At 39.2% G+C, this 20,631-nt stretch overlaps 2 protein-coding genes and 1 long non-coding RNA gene across 4 annotated transcripts; 1 reads left to right on the top strand and 2 right to left on the bottom strand.

Annotated features, from left to right (window-relative positions):
- Positions 1 to 2,660: 2,660 nt before the first annotated feature.
- Positions 2,661 to 6,314, bottom strand: LOC148782602 (uncharacterized). Its single transcript, XR_016054902.1, has 2 exons — positions 6,210 to 6,314; positions 2,661 to 6,137 (listed from the first exon to the last, which is right to left on the bottom strand). It is a non-coding gene; the product is annotated as an uncharacterized LOC148782602 (long non-coding RNA).
- A 3,682-nt stretch (positions 6,315 to 9,996) lies between these two features.
- On the top strand, positions 9,997 to 16,634 carry LOC18422135 (electron carrier/ protein disulfide oxidoreductase). 2 transcript variants are annotated; one of them, XM_006826959.4, is made up of 7 exons: positions 9,997 to 10,111; positions 11,871 to 13,039; positions 13,871 to 13,926; positions 14,149 to 14,388; positions 14,674 to 14,965; positions 15,652 to 15,848; positions 16,094 to 16,634. In XM_006826959.4, exons 2-7 carry the CDS (start codon positions 11,876 to 11,878, stop codon positions 16,245 to 16,247), a joined length of 2,103 nt encoding a protein of 700 aa, XP_006827022.1. In that variant the 5' UTR covers positions 9,997 to 10,111; positions 11,871 to 11,875; the 3' UTR covers positions 16,248 to 16,634. The 2 variants fall into 2 exon arrangements, with proteins under 2 accessions (XP_006827022.1, XP_088721908.1); XM_088865782.1 differs by having other exon boundaries at positions 9,997 to 10,035.
- Positions 16,635 to 17,281: 647 nt separating this feature from the next.
- LOC18422133 (pentatricopeptide repeat-containing protein At2g22070) lies at positions 17,282 to 20,475 on the bottom strand. Its single transcript, XM_011624637.3, has one exon. It carries the CDS (start codon positions 19,781 to 19,783, stop codon positions 17,417 to 17,419), a length of 2,367 nt encoding a protein of 788 aa, XP_011622939.1. The 5' UTR covers positions 19,784 to 20,475; the 3' UTR covers positions 17,282 to 17,416.
- Positions 20,476 to 20,631: the final 156 nt, after the last annotated feature.

Consider the following 20,631-nt stretch of genomic DNA (forward strand, 5'->3'; position numbering starts at 1 on the left):
GATAGAAAGAGGAGATGTAGAAGGTTCCCGTCGGAGACGGAGACCAAATAATTCGATCTTGACCCGAGGGGGAAAGGAAGCAAGATTGAAGTTCAGCAGACAAGGTGGCAAAGTTTCCCTGAGATGTGGGAGATAGATTGGGTGAAAAAGGGGTTGGGTCAGGGACCAAAGCTTCCTTAATGCTATCTGGTGGTGGTGAAATAAGGCAAATAGGGGGAGTTGGAGATGCTAGAATGACCGGAGGGGAAGCGAGGGGTGACGGTGAAGGGGTGGAACCAAGGACAGTCAAGAAAGCAGATGGGGGTGGCAGAGATGGGAAGATGGTGGGTATGGGTGTGTCCTTGGGGAAGGTACGAAGTCGAGAAAGAAGGGGAAAGAAGAGCAGCAAAGGGGCCGGGATAGGGTTGGGGTAGAGAGATAAAAGTAGGGGGAGTAAACTGGGCAAGGTAGTTTGGAAAGGGGGTAGAGAGGCTACTAGTACAGCGAAGATGATGGGTGCACCACTGAGGGGGTGAGCCGGGATGCCTATGAGCACAGGGGGAAGAACCGGATTACTGGTGAGTTTTCGGCTGTCGGAACTTCAGTTGCAGTAGACTCCAGTGAGGAAGTTTGAAAGGTGCCTTGGTCTGCTTCCAACTCAGAGTGAAGGTCAATGAGAGGAGGTAAGAGGGGTATATCGGAGGTAGGGGTTGAGGCATCCTGCTGATCCAACGGTGATGATAGAGATACCAGAGGAAGAGGAGCGGACATGCATGAAGAGGTTGCAGGGGGGAATGATGAGGATGTAGAGGTGACAGGATGGTAGGCATTGAGGGCGGTGGTGACGATGGAGAATGTGTAAGATGGGGATATCCCCCCAGGGAGAGGAAGATGAAGGGATTGCGGCATGGAGCCGAATGGAATGAATGTAGGGTGATGGGAGGTTAGAGGTGAAACCTTCTCAAGATGGGGGGCAGGGGGTAGGTGTGTGGAGCTCTTAGTGGGAGATGTCGTACAGGTGGCCTGCATTGATGGAGAGGGTGTGGGGCCTATCAAGCACACGAAGATGAGGACATGTGCTCTCGAGGTAGTACGGTGAGCGACGTGGACAGGGCAAAAGGTGGCGGCAATCAGGCCGTTGTCAGTTTTAGAAAGTTGACATGGCGGCGGGTTGGTGGGACGTACCCGACCTGCTTCCATCTGCGTGAGGCACGTGGCACTGCAGTCAACGGCCACAGACGCCATTCCAAAGGCACCTGCAAGGGTGGCCTGGGGAGCCAAGATCTAAGGAGGCGGAGGCGAAGGCAGAGGCGAAAGCGGAGGTGGAGGTGGAGGTGGTGGAGGGGGTGGTATCTGATGAAGACGGTCAGAAGGCTGAGGGGGAGGAGGGTGAGACGGAGAGGCAAGGGGGATGGAAGGGAGGTTCAGGATAATGATGGCGGCCTCTAGGGGGTGGTTGAAACTTATGGAATTTGCAGTGCTGTCTTTCCGTGACACGAGGGTCCACTGGTTCTGGACCTCAGGGGAGAAGGAAGGAGAGCGGTTAAAAGAGGAGACTCCCTGTCCATGAGCAGGCTGAGAGACAAAGCGAGGCGATGGAGGAGAAGCTGCAAACCAGGATAAGTAAATCCTATAAAATTTTTTAGCCACCTTTGGGAAGAGGACAGTAGGGATACTCTGAGGGTCTAGGATGTCTACAATTAGATGTAGTGATCCCAGGAGCAGGCTTTCCATGGATTTTCAGTGAACAACGACAAAGGAGCCGCAGGCATTGCCAATGGATTTGAAGGTGTCAAGACACCATGAGTGAAGAGGGATATTTGAGGCCGTGACCCAAACTTTCTGACAGCGGAAAGTTCTGATGTCAACGGACCATTTGGAGAGAAGCATAGAGGCACCCTTGAATGAAAACGAGGTAGAGCTATTAAGAGCCGAGTTTGCTGAGGCAGCTAAGGAGAGGGAAAACAGAAAAGACCCATTCGAGAGGGGTCGACACCAGTGTTTTAAAAAGCGCTAGGCGGGTCCTAGGCGGCCTAAGGGGTCCAGGCCGCCCAGCGCCTAGGTGGGCGCCCAGAACTTGGGGCGGCCTAGTCAAATCCAAAAAGGATGCCCATTTGAATAAAAAAAGGATATACAGTATAAAATTTAAAAATTCGGTATTTAGGGCACTTACTTTGAGTTTGATTGCTCAATCTTCAAACTTCCACCTCAAAGATGTTTCTAAGGACTCAAAATCTGCTTAAAAAACCCCCCAATAGATTTATAAAACATCAAAACTTAAATCTAATATCAACGGGTGATGTTTTGATCAATTTTTGTCAACTTTGAGAATCCCTTTGATCCTCAAGAAATTACCAAAAACTAGTTTTTTTGGAAGCTTTCTCTGTCTAAAATGGGCTCCAATCAAGTTTAGGTTTCAAATGAATTTAAAAACATCCTTCTAACCCTTTATATTTAAAAATAAATCAATACAAAAAAAAAAATTCCGCCTCAAGGCGAGGCGCCCTCCTAGGCAACCGCCCGGGGACTGTCGCCCAGATTGGCCACCTAGGCCTTGGCGATTCGCCTAGGCCTTTTGGACCGCCTAACCTAGGCGCTGGGCGATCCGCTTTTTGAATCACTGGTCAGCACTTTATACCAGGTACCTTCCAGGCTTCCTTCGCTCATCTCTCGATGCCATTACAGTCGTTGCGTTGGGGTGGAAAACGCGAATCAGGGGGGTCTTGTACTGCTCGGCCAGATTGGCAGCGGATGAAGCAGGGATAGGGATGATGGACATTGTAACAATGTTTTTTCATTAGGCCATAATTTTACAGGGAGCATATCATAAATTGTTTTACCAGCCATTCTTTGCAGGCTAATTTTGGAGACTCTCTAAGATCTTTTTTTGATGGTGTCGGTATTTAGTCATTATGGTGACCTTTTCTAGTGTTGCTTTTACAATTTGTCACCGTGATTCTTCTGTAGTTTTGACATTTGAGAAAACAAGAAATTCATGATATAGCTTGACTTTGCCATAACATGATTATTTTGGGTTAATAAGCTAGGATTATAGCCTTGGCATTAGTGTTAGGGCAATTATGCCCAAGAATGATGCGAAGAGGTTGCTTCACCAAGTGCAAAGTCTCATTACCTGTCAGAATCCATAACGCCTGGTTGTAAAACAAATTGTCCATCTTGGGACCTGCTGCATTCATTGGAAACAAAATATAGCAGAATTATGATTATTTTAGATCCGTAAGGATCTAGAGTTTAATGCTCACCATTCGATTTTCGTACGTCAGTTCCTGTGGCCAATGATTCTAATATGAGAATTCTGAGTGGCTTTTTTCTTGGGTAAGTCAAATTCTGTGTGGCTTTTTCTTCATTAGCTTTACATTTTCACACTTGATTTGGAAATATTAGCTCCCATAGATTTTTTTATGGGAGGGTAACTGGTTTCCAGTAAATAGAATAGAGTGTCACTTAATGATGGCGAGAACAAATAAACCAAAACCATATGCAGGGGAAACTATGATATACTATAATCTTGAGGGATGGCGTTCAGGGAATAGGCATGACCAGCATATCTCTACCCACTCCTCTTTATTCCGTACTGGTGTTTGTTTGCGCGGAAAGCACAAGCCCACCCATTTCATTGAAGGGCAATAACAAGGGTCTTACCACCCTAGTGTGCCATTCTCCATCATGAGCACAGAAACTGAAGCTCTAGGGTCCCCCTGGAGCGCCAGTTACTGCCCTGATCTATTTACAACAGCCTTTGTCAAACAAGCCCTATAGGTAAGTTTGGTCTCCCCGTTCTCTTCATCAGTCCTACATTGGTTGGACATTGATGATCCTCATGACGATCTGAGTTCTTCCCTTTGTTGAAGCTTGAAAGTTGAAACCAAGCTAAGGTTTATAGTTCCTAGTGAAATTGTAACATATTTAGATTTTTTTTTTTTTAAATCCTCAAAAAAAAAAAGGGGAGAATTCTTTGCTTCAAGTATTTTAAGTATGTTTTGAGGGGCTTAACTCATTCAGATTTGTATTTTTCAAAATTTTAGGTCATTCTAGTTTTCGAAACTAGCGACTCATGTGAAACTTCGTTTACCTGCAAGAATTTGTTGTTGTGGTGTTCTTCTTCCTCTCTTTATGGGGAATTGTGAATCGCAATTAAGTCTCTTTTCAGTAAATGTTTTCTGTGCCTGTGAAAGATTGATCGCGTAAAAATCACAATATTTTAAGAAGGACCTGGTTTCTATGCAGCCAAGCCCGCATATGTAGAAATGTTGGTCGCTTAATAAATCTAGTTTTGAGATGAATTTTAAGACTTAATTTTTAAGGACATGTAATCTCTAACATGGAGATCATGAATACGAATGAATAAATAAATTTTTAAAACTAAAAATAATAATTCTAGTAAGAAAACATTTGGACTGTTAGTTTCTATTGTTTTTAGATAGAACACCTACTTGTGTCCATATTTAAGATGGATGCTTTACATTTTTTTGGACCGCGTATGTAGAAATGCGGTCCAACCCGCATGAAACAATTTTCCTTTTAAAAGTGTACAGTTTTGAAATGGGAAAAGTCTATATAGATCAAATTTGAGCCTACCTCAAAAATTTCACTAGAAGAGGTTGTTTTGATGCCTAAATATCTTTAAATTCATCATCTCACCATCAAGATATATGGGCATGAGAAAAAAATGGATTTCAAGTTTTAAAATAGTGTATTTTTAACGTATTTTTGGAGTGTTAATTTTCAATATTTTCAAGTTTTTATAGATCGGTTGATTTGCACTATTTTTTAAGCTTTAAACTTTATAAATAAATATAAAAATATATTTTAAAGCTAACACAAAGATTTCCAGTATTGAAACTATAAATATATAAAAATATATTTTAAGGCTCTCACAAAGATTTCCACTATTTGAAGGTAGGCTCTAATTTGATGGTTTAGAGCCTAGGCACTATACAAACCGCACCCTTTTGAAATATGGTATAACAATTTAGCTAAAATCTGTTCTGTTGAAAAGGTTTGCAAAAATATTTCTCTACATTCAAAGAACTACTGACTAACTTTAATGAGATTTCTTTGTATCATTCTACAAAATTATTGTTGGGATCAGTGTTCAAAAAATCGAGCCGGCCTCGGAAACTAGGCAAGGGCTGGTTCTGAGTAATTGATAAACCGTTCAGCTCAATTGGGCAAGTCCTGCCCTGTCAAAAAAATGTTAAAAAAAATCAAAAGAATGCAGAAAAATTCTAAAAATATATATGGAAAGTATATTTAAAGCATGATTAAACAAAACACATCAAAATGAAGTTGAAAAAATAGCGAAAAAATGGATTTTAAAATATCGATTGTACCAAGGGGTATTTCTGAAATTTTACAAAAAAGATGGGAAAATGAAAAAATAAGTATTCATGGCCAAAGCACTACGCAATCTTTGCTAAAATGATAAAAAAAAAAAAACATTAAAAAATGAATTACAAACATTAAAATTTTTTTTTCTAAATACTCGGCATAATCACCAAATTCGGTCAAAACCATAATCGAACCAAAACCAGTTGGCCAGCACTCGATTCCGATCTAACCGGCCAGTTCCGATATGAACCAGTTGATATTGCAAACAGTGGTTCGGATACATATAAAATATAATTGCAACTAGAATTGAAGCTTAAAGTAATGTAATGAGTAAAGTTATGTGGGTCCTAACTATTGATGCTTAATTTGGTTTATCCAAGTAAACCTCCTATAATGATCGAAGTAATAGCTATAATCTAATTGGGATTAGTGGAAAATGATAATTTTTGTTACGAGGAACTGATAAGAAATCCAAAGCTTTCAACGTCCTACTAAACTTTTTACATGCCACCAACGATCAGAGGTCCTAAACTTTCAAATTCCTACTTAAGTCACATGCATCCAATAGAGGGGGAGAGAGGGAGGGATAACGTTAACAAAAAAAAAATATCACGGGAGATCAGAATACCCAGGTTTGCTTTCTTGGATTAAATCCAAAACCAAAAAATAAATAAATAAGAAAAAATATACAATAAAAATGTTTACCTTTGAAATAAGAAAGTCCCAATTACTTTTAGCCGTAAAATCCAATAATTGAAAGTGTGTTGATGACCGAGCCCCATGCCGAATTGTTTTTTCCAATCCATCTAATTTCACATTTGACAGCTAATAAATTTTTATACGTTCTTGTATTAATGATGAACAATTTTATAATTTACCATTTAAAGGAGGTCAATTCCAGGTCCCATATCATTGTCGGACCCAAACCCGACCCGATCCGATCCGATGGGACCCCTACACATGACACTCGCTAAAGCAACCAAAAAATTATCACGGATTTACGCCAAAAAGTGGCAGAACAAGGCACTATATGTACATGCACAAGGACAAGGACAAAGAGCTCGTTCAAAAAAATTTCAATAACTGCTAAATTTAGAAAGAGGCCCTCCAAATTAGGGGCACCACCAAAATAGCGGAAAGGCCTCTTCCCCACGAGACATTCAAGTGAGCGTGACACCCCACGCGCCCCTCGCACGACCCGTGCTGCGCAGATATCGACCAGCCCGACAAAATTAGAGCTTAATGCAGAAAAGCCCTCATGTATTAATTACAATATTGACCTTGATCACGTACAACTATTTTGAATGTCAAATGACGAATTTGCCCATGCTGGGCATGCATGTTCTCATGAAATGGGTGTGGTTCGTATAAGACGCCTATCTATAATCTAAATGGATATAATGTAGAACTACGGATGCACTTCAAAAATCCATCGGAAAAGGTAGTTTTAATGTTAAAAAACCCTGTGATTGATCATCTCGACATCGAGATGTATAACCATGAAAAATAAAAAGATTTTAAATCTCATAAATAGTGCATTTTACAACATATTATCTACACCGTCCATTTTCAAGATTTTCATATGTTTATAGATCTATTTGATTTTAACCATTTTTTAAATTTAAAATTTTATAATTAGATATAAAAATAGATTTCGAGATAATCCTAAGAACATTTTACATCAAAATTATATAACATGATAAAATTTTAAGGCGCCCCTTACCTCTACAGCTACGGATGCATCCATATGCCAACTGCACTCAATCTAAAATTTGCTGGAAAAACCTTATGATGGACTGAAAAATTTATGTTTGCCTGATTATGAATCTTAAAATTTTAAAATAGTATAAATCAAGCAGATCTATAGATATTTGAAAATATTAAAAAATAGACAGTCCAGATAACTTGATACAAGATGTAATATTTTTAGGATTTGAATTTTTTTTTATGTCTATGCATGTGGAGGTCGAGATGATCAATTTGGAGGTTTTCCAACTTAGAAACACTCTTTCTATATTGAATTTTTGACGCGCCGATTATTATTTCTATTAGATTGCAACCTTATCTAAACTTTTTCCTGTTCATATGAACATGTGTAATTGACCATTTAATTAGTGTGGGGTATTGGGCTTTCGAATATGGACTTGGCTTCTCGTAGGGGAAGGATCCTATCAAAAATAGATATTTACTTGTTGGATTAAATATAAAGAAAACATGAAGAATAGTAACAATCGAGGAAATAATTTAGAAGTATATTAATGCAGCATAGGTGGATGTCATATATCTGAGGAGATTATAGTATCCCCTTTCCATCATCAAGAATGGACGGTGGATGTCCTAGTCGTGTATCGTCACATAGCATATACCTATACTATACCTAAATTGTACGAACATAAACGCCACCCTCATTCACTTTTTATCAAAAGGATGTAGTTTTTATAAGGCCCAGGCTTTATAGCCTTGAATCGAATCCTCATCGAAAAAGTACTTTGGACATTGGATATCTTTAATAAGGCTCCAATATCAATTTTGAATACTAATTATAGACTTTGAAGCTCAATAAATAATACGGATATTGTAGATCAGTTAACACTATTTTTAAGGCAAAATGAATCATCTAGATAATGAGTTACAATATACACTAATTTTTAATGCTTTAAATCATTTTTTTTACAACCATCACAATCAAGACCTATACGATCAATTCAAGATGATCAATTTAAAGGTTTTATTGTGCTAGAATTGCAATTTTTGTTGAGTTTTGAGCTGAAGTTTTATTTATTTTGATAGGGCTACAACTCTATCTAAATATTTTGCGTGTCACAATCATATGCATTGTTATCTAGTGGATCAGAGGGGACCAAGTAAGCCCATGGAATCTCTTACCCATTATTGATGAAATTAAAGATATCTCCAAAGGTTTTTAGTATATGTGAATTACATTTATCAGAAAATGCATAGAGGAGGGGATATTTGCTGCTTATTACACCAATATAAGGTCCTTATCAAATTTTAAATGGGATCGTATAATATGAGACTATTTATCTTTGTCACAAGTAGATTACAATTCTCATAGCCATTAGATGTCAAATCGGATGGCTTAAAGTGTCTCACGAAGTTCAATATTTTATTTTATTTTTACTTTGAATCTTGTTAATGACACTCTTACAATCATCCAATTCAAAATCTAGAAAACAATAGTGATTGTGACCTCCTTGTACCAAAAATAAAAAGTCTCTTTATGTACTCTTCCTTTTCCTATAGTCATTATAGATATTTCCTATGATGTCTTTATATATTCTTTTTTTTTGTGTAGTCTTTAGAAAATATTATATAAAGCACATCAGTTTTGTTGGATAATGAAAGTTATAGGCTAACATTCTAAAAGAAAATTGTGTGCACACATCATATTAATGAGAATTTTGGAGTTATACCTGGACTCAGTGGTCCCTCAGGATTTAAAATTTTGTACTTAGGAAAGTGTAACGAAAATTCAAACCAAAATAACCTACTATTTTTGAGGCCATGGCTTTTGACCTGGTACAATGACTTAAGGGGCCATTGGTTAAGATTCAAGATTCGGATCCCACCTGACCTCTTTCAAGTTACTCACCCTTTTGTACATGAAAAAGCGATATCAAATGCATAAATATATAATGACCATGGGCTCTTTGAGTATGATTTGGTACCAATTTAGTGTAGCAAGGGCTGTAGCATGGTAGAAAACTTTGGGAGGGAAACATAGGTCAAGAGTGAGAACCCTCCCAAATTTTAATTTATTGGAGTTTTTTATTATTTATTTTTGTACATGAGGTACTAATCGGCCGCCTTTTAATAAAATTTGGATTAAGGTTGCATATGTTATTATTTAGAATATGGTTTGTATAAGGTTGCAACCATAAACAAATCCAATTAAAGCACACCTCTAAATTTTATCAAAAATGTAATTTTGACATAAAAAATTCTTAAGATGTTTTGAGAATCTATTTTAATATCTAATAAGTTTTAAATTTTAAAAATGGTTCAAATCAAGTAGATCTATGAACACATGAAAATATTGGAAATGTAAGGTCCAAATAATATGTTGCAAGATATACTATTTTGCGGATTTGAAATCTTTTTTTTCTTTTCATATTCATACATCTCGATCTCGAGATGATCAATTAGAGGATTTTTCAACATCCAAAAAAACTTTTATGATTGATTTTTTAGGTGCACTTTTAATTCACATTTTAAGGTTGCCACCTTATGCAAACTATTTTCTATTATTTAAGCCCAGAGAACTATATAATATAACTAGTTGACACAAATCGCACTAGAAAATCAAGCATGTATTATTATTTAAGCACTACGATCGGTATTGTATTGTCCATACACATCACATAAAAAATCTCGTCTCAATTTTCATATCCAATTTATATTGTTTAATTATAGTGGCCAATACCAAAACAAGTCCTTTAAATTGTCTTTATCATCAAGCAAGGAAATTGACTTGATGCAAAGGGTGATGAAGAGGACAATTTCGTCCAACGAAAGAGTCCAAGGCCATTTTAGTAAATCTCCCAGTGCAGGTCATATTTGGGAAGTTTTGAAAACACGAGGGCATTTTGGACGCTCAAGGAAGTGTCTAAATATAAAAGCGTGGCAAATGGAGCTTGTATTTTTAGACTTGATGGCATTCGCCTCTGATTTCCCGCTTACCAGGTCCTCCTCGTCCTCTGAATCAGTACTCAGTTAGGGTTAGGGTTTCGTTTTCTTGATTGAGGTGCGATCAATTCATGTAAGTTTGAGCAGATCCTCCTCAATTTCATGTATTTTTTCAGCTGCTTGTTGTTAATCTTTGTACCCTCTAGTCCACAGTGATCTGCTCACTGTAGTCTTTTATGGCTTTTTACATATTTTTCTGAGATGTTGCACCTCTTTTCTTGCTTTAATTTTGCGTTGTTTTCATTAACTCTGCTATTTTTGGTAAGTTTCTGCATATTATATGCTGCGTTTTGGCAAAAGTTTGCTACTTTTGATGAATTTGGACTCGTTTTTTGCTGCATTCTCTCTTTGGTATTGCATCTGGCGAGATTTAATTGGTTTCTTGTTTTGAGGTTTATCAATACATTTGGTGAATATCTGCATGACCTTTTACTGTATTTTTGGCTAGTCATTTGAATATCTAGCCCTTTTTTTCTACAAGTAGTAGTTTTTACATTTTATTGCTTCATTGTGTGAGATTCCATGCATACTTTCTGCTACATTTGGTGTAGGGCTTTTCTTTGGCTCACCGTGACAATTCTTTGCATCTGAAGAGTTTCTGTTCTCTTTTCAGTTATTTGGTAGTCATATTTTTTGCTTTGTTTCTCTAAGTTTCTGAATAATTTTCTATTTAAGGTTCCTTTTCTTTGTTTCTACATTTGTGATGTTGAGGTTGTATGTTTGTACCTTTTTTTATTTTTCCCTGTTATTTAATACAATTGTTAATTTCTGTCTTTTCTTCCACATTTTATAGTTTTTAGCTTTCGTTTCCGCTGTTATCTAGTTTTTTGGCATATGCATCTACTTCTGCAGAGCTTTTGCATATATTCTGCTTCATCTTATGCATTTTCACATTTTCAGTAGCACTTTGTAAGCTGTGTTCCCGTTGAGTACTTTCTTGGATCTCGTTTCCTGCATCTGATGCATATCCCATGAAATGTATTTGATGATCTCTGTTTTGAAAGACCTTTTACCTTGTTGAGTTTTGTAGTCAAAGTTACTAATCTAGCCATATTAAATTTAGAAGTTGCCTTGGAGTATCAGGCACCTTCAAGGGGAAGATATGGAGCTTGTAAGAAGCTAACACTGCTTGTTTAGGCATTCCTTTTCCTGCCCTTGATGCGATATTTTAGCAGTTTCGTTTTATCTATAAGAAACTTTTTGGACCACCTTGATTTCAGATATTTTTCTGTGTTTTTCCTGACAACATGAACATCTAGCATAAGTGCTTGCAGATTGCTTTCTATTGTTGTTTTCCTGGGCATAAATTAGATATAATATTGATGTTATTCTGGTTTTCTATTTTTTTTCTTGCATGCAATCAAATAGCTCTGATGATGCTTCTATCGTTTTCTTGGAGGCTTAAGCTTTCTTGCATTCATGCATTCGAACAATTACTAAAGCTAAGTGTTGTATTTAGAATGTCAAAAGAATTTGTAAAATGTCAAGACAAAGAATTTCAGAACCTTTACTGTTTTCGTGTTACTAAGCTCAATTCACTTCAGTCTTACATTCCGTTCTGTATTTTCTGTTGGGGTTTACCAAAACTTTGGGGGAATTTCTGTAATTGAGCTCAGTGCTATTGAATTTTGTATTTTTTTTTCTCTCTAAAGACTTCTTGATTATTCCAAGTTCAGTGTCATGCTACCTTTGCAGGATCTTTATTCTGGGTTGTTGTATGAGACTCTGTTGACTTAGTCATTTATGTGCCCTGATGTTAAGGATAAATGGTTTTTGGGGATTTTGGGAGACAATGCCATCTAGATAAGTTTATTGGTTTGACATCTTTGCAGGCATTATGGAAACTGAAGATTCTAATCCTGAAACTCGAGCAAGTCATTCAAGTCCAGCTGAAAAACAACCAGATCAGATAACTGATCCTAAAGCTAGCAACAGTGAGGAAATAATCCAAGACTTCAACTCTCTGAATGTCACCAAAGAGAACTCAGCTTCACATGGTGATAAAGGGGAGTCTTTGGGTCGCCAAACCCATGAAGCAAAGGCGTTAGAATCCGAATCCCCTGAAGAATCAAAACCAAATTCAGAGGAAGGTTTCCCTGAGGAGAAGGTAGCTGAACCTGTTTTCGATGGAACTGAGAATCCAGAATTGGAAGCGACTAAAGGTTTATCAAGCCAAGCCTTAGATTCTGATTCAGAAGTGCAAAGCTATGTTTGGCCTGAAAAGGCAACAGCCCTAAAAAACTATGTCAAAGAGAAGGGTGCTGTTGCTGTTTCTACAGTCCTTCGCCGTCTTTCTGGCAAAAGAGATGACAATGAGCAAAGTCTTGCTGAAAGTGAAGAGAGGAGTGACTACAAAAATGCGGAGGATGGTAGCCCTGGAACTAAACCAAAAGAGTTGTATCAGAAAGCTGGTTGGAACCCATTAAGCCTAATTAGAGGTTCAAGAGATTCAAATACCCAAGTGCACACTGAGCAAGGGGAGGATGGGTACCAAGACGGTGAAATGCAAGAGTCAGCAATGAAAGGCAGAGTAATATTGTATACAAGGCTTCGATGCCCTGATTGTCGGGAGATGAGGTCTTTCCTGCGCCAGAAGGGCCTCAGGTCTGTAGAGATCAACATCGATATCTTCCCAAGTAGGAAATTGGAGTTGGAGAAGAACACCGGTTCTTCTTCTGTACCTAAGATTTTCTTTAATGATCTGCTAATTGGGAGTTTAAAGGAACTAACGGGTATGGATGAGAGTGGAAAGCTTGATGAGACGATTAACAATGTGCTTAACATGGAGCCATCTCTAGCTGCTGCTATGCCTCCATTTCCTGGCGAGGATGATGTCTCGAGCAGTGGTATGGTTGATGAGTTTGCCATTATTGTGAGAAAAATGAAAGAGATTATTGTTGTGAAGGACCGGTTCTACAAGATGCGCAGGTTTAGCAACTGTTTTTTGGGGTCAGAGGCTGTTGATTTCCTGTCTGAGGATCAGTACTTGGAACGAGAAGATGTAAGTCGCAACAATTTTTTATTGGTTTGATGTAAGTCACAACAATTTTTAATTGGTTTTGTATTTTTAATCCAAATGTATAGGTTGTTATAGCCATGAGTGGGAAAATTATCCTTGGATTTCCCTTTGGTGATTCCAGCTAAAATTCTTCTGCCTTTTCTAATCTATAAGATGTTCCCTTGGCACTTTCCTAGTTTGTTCTATGAAATTTGTTCTGTGTGCATGCATGCACATTGCACACACACACACTTGCCCTTGCATATATATGGCTTCTGATATTGTGTTGCCTGTGAGCCAGGCGAGTCAATAAGTTTCACCCATTTCTAAACATGTATGAGTCTACTTGTTTTAAGACTTGGGACGTACTTTTTCCGATTGTAACCAATAATGGTTGGAACTTGTAGCTCTTTTCTTGTTTAAATGTTCAAATTTCATAGTTCGATTAACAGAAAGGAATGTAGAAATCATCAGAGTCCACCAGTGTCAGACCTTGTGTTCCTCTACAAAACCTCATTCTAGTGCGTCATCACAGATATATTTTCCCTGTGCTCTGCTCAGGGATGTTTTACCAGTAATTTTCTGGGCTTTGTGAGTTTTCTCATATACTCTGTGGCGCCAATAATTCAGTTGATACATTGTCTAGGAATTGCATGTTTTTATGGTGCTTCTGGTCAGAGATTTGAGGTTCTTGTCTTCTTGTGACGCTCACTGAAAAGCATTTTCCCTTCATAATTTGAGCTTCTAGGTTATTTTGTTTTGAATCTTTAAAGCTCCGAGAATACCACCAACTTGCGGAAGTCATCACATATCTTTGGTGATTTTGTCTTACAGGCAGTGGAATTTGGAAGGAAGCTTGTGAGCAAACACTTCTTCCGCCATATTTTAGAGTAACTCTCCACTCTTAAGCTCATTGCATGCCATATGTTTTTGCCCTGAGTAACTTGAAACCTATGCACTTATTACATGCTATATTTTTTCTCTTTTAAATGCATTCCATGCGTAATTGCCTTGCCATTTTGTTCTGTTTTGGTTTATGATCTTTTTTTTTTTTTTTTGAGAATGGTTTATGATCTTTTGCCTACCCTAACTTGAACTGAATCCTTTTATAGTGAGAACATCTTCGAAGATGGTAACCACTTCTACCGTTTCTTGGAGCATGATCCGATTGTCATGGCACAATGCTACAACCTCCCAAAAGCAGGTCACGGAAATGATGTGAAGCCTAAGCCTCTAAATGAAATTGCATCAAGGTTGAGGTTCCTATCTTTTGGAATCTTTGAGGCCTATGTTTCTGAGGATGGAAGGCATGTTGACTACAGAGCAATACGATGCTCTGAGGAATTTGCCAGGTTTGTCTCATCTCTCTCAGTTTATTATGAAGTAAAAGTATCAATCATATGAGATTCATGATGGATATTTTGATATTGCAAACTCCTAATTTAACAGGAAACTGTGTTATGCATCATTTCCCTCCTATCATTTATATGAGCTTAGAATTCTATACTACTTTCTGAGTCCTGACTAAAAGGTGTTTAAAAGTAGAAACTGTTAATTTTAAATTAGTGAAAAGCTAATCGCACAAACATAAAACCTATTACCATGGCCTATAACTTTTTCATCGTTCTGCACTTTAGGTACTTGAGAATAACTGAGGAGCTTCCAAGGGTGGAACTTTTAGATATATCTAGGGAAGAAAAGCTTGCGTTCTTCATCAACTTGTACAATATGATGGCCATCCATGCTATCCTATGGTGGGGTTACCCAGCTGGAGCTCTAGAAAGGCGTAAGCTCCTTGGAGACTTCAAGTATGTCGTTGGAGGCAGTGCCTACTCTCTGTCTGCCATACAAAATGGCATATTGCGTGGGAACCAGCGCCCCCCTTATAATCTCATGAAACCATTTGGCCTGAAGGACCCAAGATCCCAGGTAAGGCTTGGAATTAGCACATATCTTTAGTGACATAGTACTAGTTCTATGAAAAGATGAGTTCATAGAAACTTAGATTTGAAAATCATTTTTACTTGTAAATTTCAAAAAAAGGAAAAAAAAAGAAAAGAAAATCATGGTTACTTGTCTTCTTCTTCCCATTGTATAATGTTTCTAGCAGTTCAAAGTTCTGATTCTTTCCTTCAATTTGCATGAGAAAAATCACTTTAAAATATGCCAAAAAAGTATCGCACCATATGGTGCTAAGTTACCAATGGTGGCACAGAGAGTACCTTTCGATATGGTGACAGATAATGGCAATTTGTACCCCTACCTGTAATATCTTCTGAGGTCTATTTCCATGGAAGCTTAAATTTAATAAACATGGGGAAATTTTGTTTCTTCTTTCTTCTAATTTCTAGTTCTTAGGTTTTTCCCCTTCTTAAGCTTCCTATGAAACAACAGACTTTGAAAATCTCCTGAACAATCACTTTATCGAAATTCGAAAATTGTGGCCCAGAGGCCCAGTTGTCCCAGGTCACCAAGAAATGCAACCATTATAATGCTTATTCCATTTGAAAGAAAGAAAGCTCATTGCATGATTTTCATCATTTTGCTCTCACTTTTTATCTTCAAATATATTGCTAGTGCATACGTTTGATTTCTTTAAACTTGTGTTTTTTCAGGTGGCTTTGCCATACCCAGAACCCCTGGTTCATTTTGCACTGGTTTGTGGAACCCGGTCTGGCCCTGCTTTACAGTGCTACTCACCTGGTGACATTGATCAGGAGCTCATGGAGGCTGCCCGCAACTTTATCCGGAATGGCGGTCTTGTCCTCAATGCCGAAGCCAAAACAGTGTTCGTTTCAAAAATTCTCAGTTGGTGAGCCTTAAAACTCAAAAAAGAAGAGAGAGAGGGGGGAGGGGGAGTTTCCACAAACTGATTTGGGATTTGTTAAACAGTTACTCTGCTCTGTTTGTGTGTCCCAGAGAGAGAGAGAGAGATCTCTGACTTGTTTTTTTTATTTTGTCCCGAATTAAATTTCTTTATTAGGTTTTGGTTGTTAATTTGTTGTCTTCTCTCAATGTATTTAGGTTGGTGATTTTATATTTAGCGCATTCTTGCAGGTATAGTGTAGACTTTGGCAAGATTGAGACAGAGGTGATCAAGCACGCTGCAAATTACTTAGAAACATCGAAGTCGGAGGAGCTGCTGGAGTTGCTTGCTGGCGGCCAGTTGAAGGTCGTGTATCAGCCTTATGACTGGGGTTTGAACTGCTAATCTCTCTCTCTCTTCTCTCTCTCTCTCTCTGAGATGCCCATCTATCACACTGACCAGTGGGTGCTTTGAGGAAAAGATAGGCTTCTTAGCATGTCGAAGATGGCCGCACAACTGAATATAGAGTTGCAAGACCCTTTTCTTTTTTTGGGTGACAATTTAATAGAGAAATGATAATATTGGTAAGATGCCATACTACCATGAATACACTTTGTGACATTTTTTTTTTTTCTATGTAATTTTACATTTTTTTTCCCCATGATTCTACATATGTTTTTGAAATATCTTTTTCTTGAGGACCTGTAATTTTTGCGATGTAACCTCCTCAATTGAGCGAGCAACCTAAAAATTAACAAAGAAAAGAATAAACTGTTTCTGCATGAAGAAAAATAATGGCTTGGGAAATAGAGACTGTCCAAATTTGCACAGTTAGTCAGATTGAAGAAATAACTCAGAATACTTCTTTTTCTAATGCTCATTTGATGATTCTAAAGTTGAACTTAAAAATTTTAAATCGAGAAATCCTCCTAAGTAGGTCTTTTGCCGAGGGACTAAACTGCTCCCATGAGAATATGCTATATGAAATTATGCTCCCTCTCTCTCTCTCTCTATCTCCCCAAAAGCTTTAATCTACTCAAATTGATGTGGTGCGTTGAATAATCTTCTTTGTTGGTTGTATGAGAGAATGACAGTAAATATAAATTGAGACTTTGAGGACAATATTTACTAGTATTTCTGAAGACAGTTAAATTGATATGGATCTCAGTCTTTTTTTAATTAATTGGGTTAGCTTAAAATTGATATGGATCTTAGATTCTAAATTTCCCATATTTCCCCACTAGACACTAAGAACACAACTGATCAGTTTTAGAAGACTTGATAAAGCCTAAGATTCAAGAATAAACCAAAGAGCATCAGGCACATAGAAATGGTTTTTTTTTAGCACAAGAAAGATGGCATTGGATTTTATGATAAATAATAAACAACTAACATCCGACAATAAAAGAAAAATCTCTAGTTCTCTTTGATTGCAAATATTTATTCTTGGGTGCTCTCCTCAAGGCAATCTCTTAAATTTATTTTCAAAAAATCTTGGCATCGTTTTTAATCTTCAATATAATAAAAAAGGAAAGCTTAACAAAAATTATAAAACCAGAACTACTTTCCTCACTTCACCAATAATCACCACAAGAACAATGTCCACCCTCAAAGTGATGGAACCTGTTAGAATCCCTCACAACAATCACTCTGCCCACCACCTTGGCCATCAACTTAATTGCACCATGACAGTCATTACACACCCTCAAGTTCTTCATAACCCGGATTGTGGATCCCTCTGGCGTACTGATCAATGCGAAAGCAATTGCCAATTTCTCACTGTGATACCCCACCATCCTCTCCTTAGCCTCCTCCTCCACATCATGCAATACAGAGCTCAAATCAGGCACATATCCCACCTCCCTAATCTCCTCTAATAACCTCTCAAGCCTCTCATATATGGCCTCTTTCATAGGATGGTTCAAATCCTCGGCCCCAAACACATGAATGTCGCCCTTGATTCGAAGCCAACTACACCCAAGCCCTTTACGAACCCCTCTCTCCTTCATCACTTTTCGAATTCCAGATGCCTCTTGCCAAAGCCCACGCGAAGAGTATAGGTTTGCCAAGGCCGAGTAGGCCCCTGCATGGCCTGGCTCAATGCCTAACAATTTATCAGAAGCCCACTTGGCTCTTGCAGTGTCGCCATAGGTCTTACAAGAAGCCAACATGGCACCCCAAACCACAACATCAGGTTCATATGGCATGCGAATTATGAACCCTTCAGCCTCTCGAAGAAGCCCAGCACGAGCCAACATGTCAACTACACATGCACAGTGGCTGGCCTCAGGCTCTACATGGCATGCGCAAGCCATGGCGGTGAAATGACGTAGCCCCTCAACCACGAGGCCACTATGGTTGCATGCCATCAGAACCCCAAGGTATGTAACCCCATCGGGTGCGATGCCTAAGGCTAACATCTCATTGAATAAACGCAAGGCCTCGAGACCCTTCCCATGTTGTGCAAGAGCACTGATCATGGAGGTCCATGTGACACCGTCACGCCCACATGCGTGCTCAAACACACGCTTTGCTGCCCCAACATCACCACACCGAGCATACATGGCCACAAGTGAGTTCGAAACAGATGCTTTCTCGACCTCAGTCTCAACCTCCTCCTCACTTTTGCGTAACACTCGTGCGTGTATTTGTTTCCCGTAATCCAATGCAGAGAGAGTACCACACAGACTAAGTACACTTGCAAATGTGTATCGATTGGGTTCGGTGCCATGAGATAGCATTTCTTTGAAGAGGTTTAGGGACTCCTCATCAGCTCCTTGTTGTGTGTAGCCAACGATCATCGCCGTCCATGCCACCACATCGGGGCTTTCCATTGATTTGAAGAGCTCATGTGCCATCTCGAGGTCACCGTACTTTACGAACCCATCAAACAATGCTGTGATTGCTATGTCGTCTACATGAGCACCCATTTCACGAACCACACTCTGGGCCATATCTATGCTCCCCGACTTGGCATACATGGCGACAAGCGCATTGCCTACCGGACCATCAAAACTTTTGAATGCACCACTCCGGACCATGCGACCATGCACTGCCCTTCCCTCAAGCACTGCACCCAGGCTCGCACACGAGCTTAATACGCTAGCCATCGTGAATCCATCAGGCACGAACCCCTCTTCTTGCATGCTTACAAAATGACCAAGTGCCTCATCGTCAAACCCATGCTGGTTAAGCCCTGCAATAATAGTATTCCATGAGATTTCATTACGCTCAGGCATGGACTCAAACAAGGCTCGCGCCTCATCGAGCCGGCCTAACTGCACTAAAGCCGCAATGTATGCATTCCAAGTTGACACGGACCTCAGGCTCATGCGCGCAAACACAGCTCGAGCCATATCAAGCCGACCACATTTAGCATACATATTAACCAGAGAATTGGCCACCTCAACAAATGCACCGAGCCCGAGCCTCACCGCAATCGAGTGCACCACTCGACCCGGTTTGAGCTCACACATCGAAGCACATGCGCTTATTGCTCCTGTTAATGTGAAGTGAGTGGGGCCCACATGGGCCCCAATCATATCGCGGAAGAACCTTAGAGCCTCTTTATGGTGACCCCACTTGTTATGGCCCACTATGAGAGAGGTCCATGAGACTGAATCCCACTCTGGGATCTTGTTAAAGAGGTGGTGGGCGCTATCAAAGTCTCCAGCCTTGGCATAGGCTGAGATGATAGTGTTCCAAGAAGAGGTGTTCTTTTGAAGCATTTCATCAAACAGCTTTTGTGATGAAGAGAGAGAACCACATTTTGAGTAAAGATTGATGAGTAGGTTAGTGAGAAACGCGCTTGCATGGAGGCCATGCTTTGTTATGTGGGCATGGATGGATTTGGGGGAGGTGGGGTTTCTGGTTCTAAGGCAAGAGTGGAGGAGAGAGGCATAATGGTCGACAAGGGGGGAGAACGGGTTGGAATTGACCATTTTGCCCCTCTGCAATTCTCAGTTTCAATGACATGGTTCACTGTAATGAGGGGCAATATAGTCATTTGCAAAAAGAAGGGGTTCTTGGGGTATTTCACGGTAGGTTGATGGGTGCATGTGGATCAGATGATCATGTATTGAGAAGGAAGTGATACTTCCAGCAATTTCCCATACCACCAAAGGTCAGAGAAAAACATGACAGATCTTGTTGGCACCAAATGCCTTGTGTGTCCTGAGTTTTGGCCACTCTTATTAAATGGTTTCAAGCTATAAGATGGCCATACGGTCTTTAATGGAGGAAAAGGGCGAACCTTGAGTAAGTGATCTTGATTAGTTGGAAAAAGATATTTGACGATGATACTTTTATTAAATGGTTTTAAACTATAAGATAATCTCACTGAGAGTACGATCTTTGATTCTGTGTAGCTAATTTCAATTAGTTAAAAAAAGATGCGGCTGACGAGTAAATCACTTCATGCTTCACTTCCTATTAAGAATTAAAATACCCTAAAGTTTTTCGAGAAAGGAGGTCTTATTGGGAGGTAGAGATGGGGAGGGTAGGGGCGTGTAGGAACGCCCAGCATAGAAATGGAAATTAAGGAGTCTTATCAGGTGGGGTGTATATGTGACTGAGTATGGTCTAAACTTGCAAACGTCTTACCTTTGTACGTGCAAACACCCTTTAAAAAGTTCACTATAAAGCACCATCCAAAAAATGTTCCTAATAAAGAGGGAAGAAAATCACAGTGATCTAGAGAATGCTCTTTGAGATTAGCGTTTAGGTGCGTCCGGAGTGAATTAGGGTAGGGTTTAGGTGCATCTGGGAATGCACTGAAGTAAGGTCTAGG

Source organism: Amborella trichopoda, chromosome 4, assembly GCF_054954075.1.
Source record: "Amborella trichopoda isolate Santa Cruz 75 chromosome 4, AtrichopodaSantaCruz75HAP2 v2.0, whole genome shotgun sequence".
NCBI classification, from domain to species: Eukaryota; Viridiplantae; Streptophyta; class Magnoliopsida; order Amborellales; family Amborellaceae; genus Amborella; species Amborella trichopoda.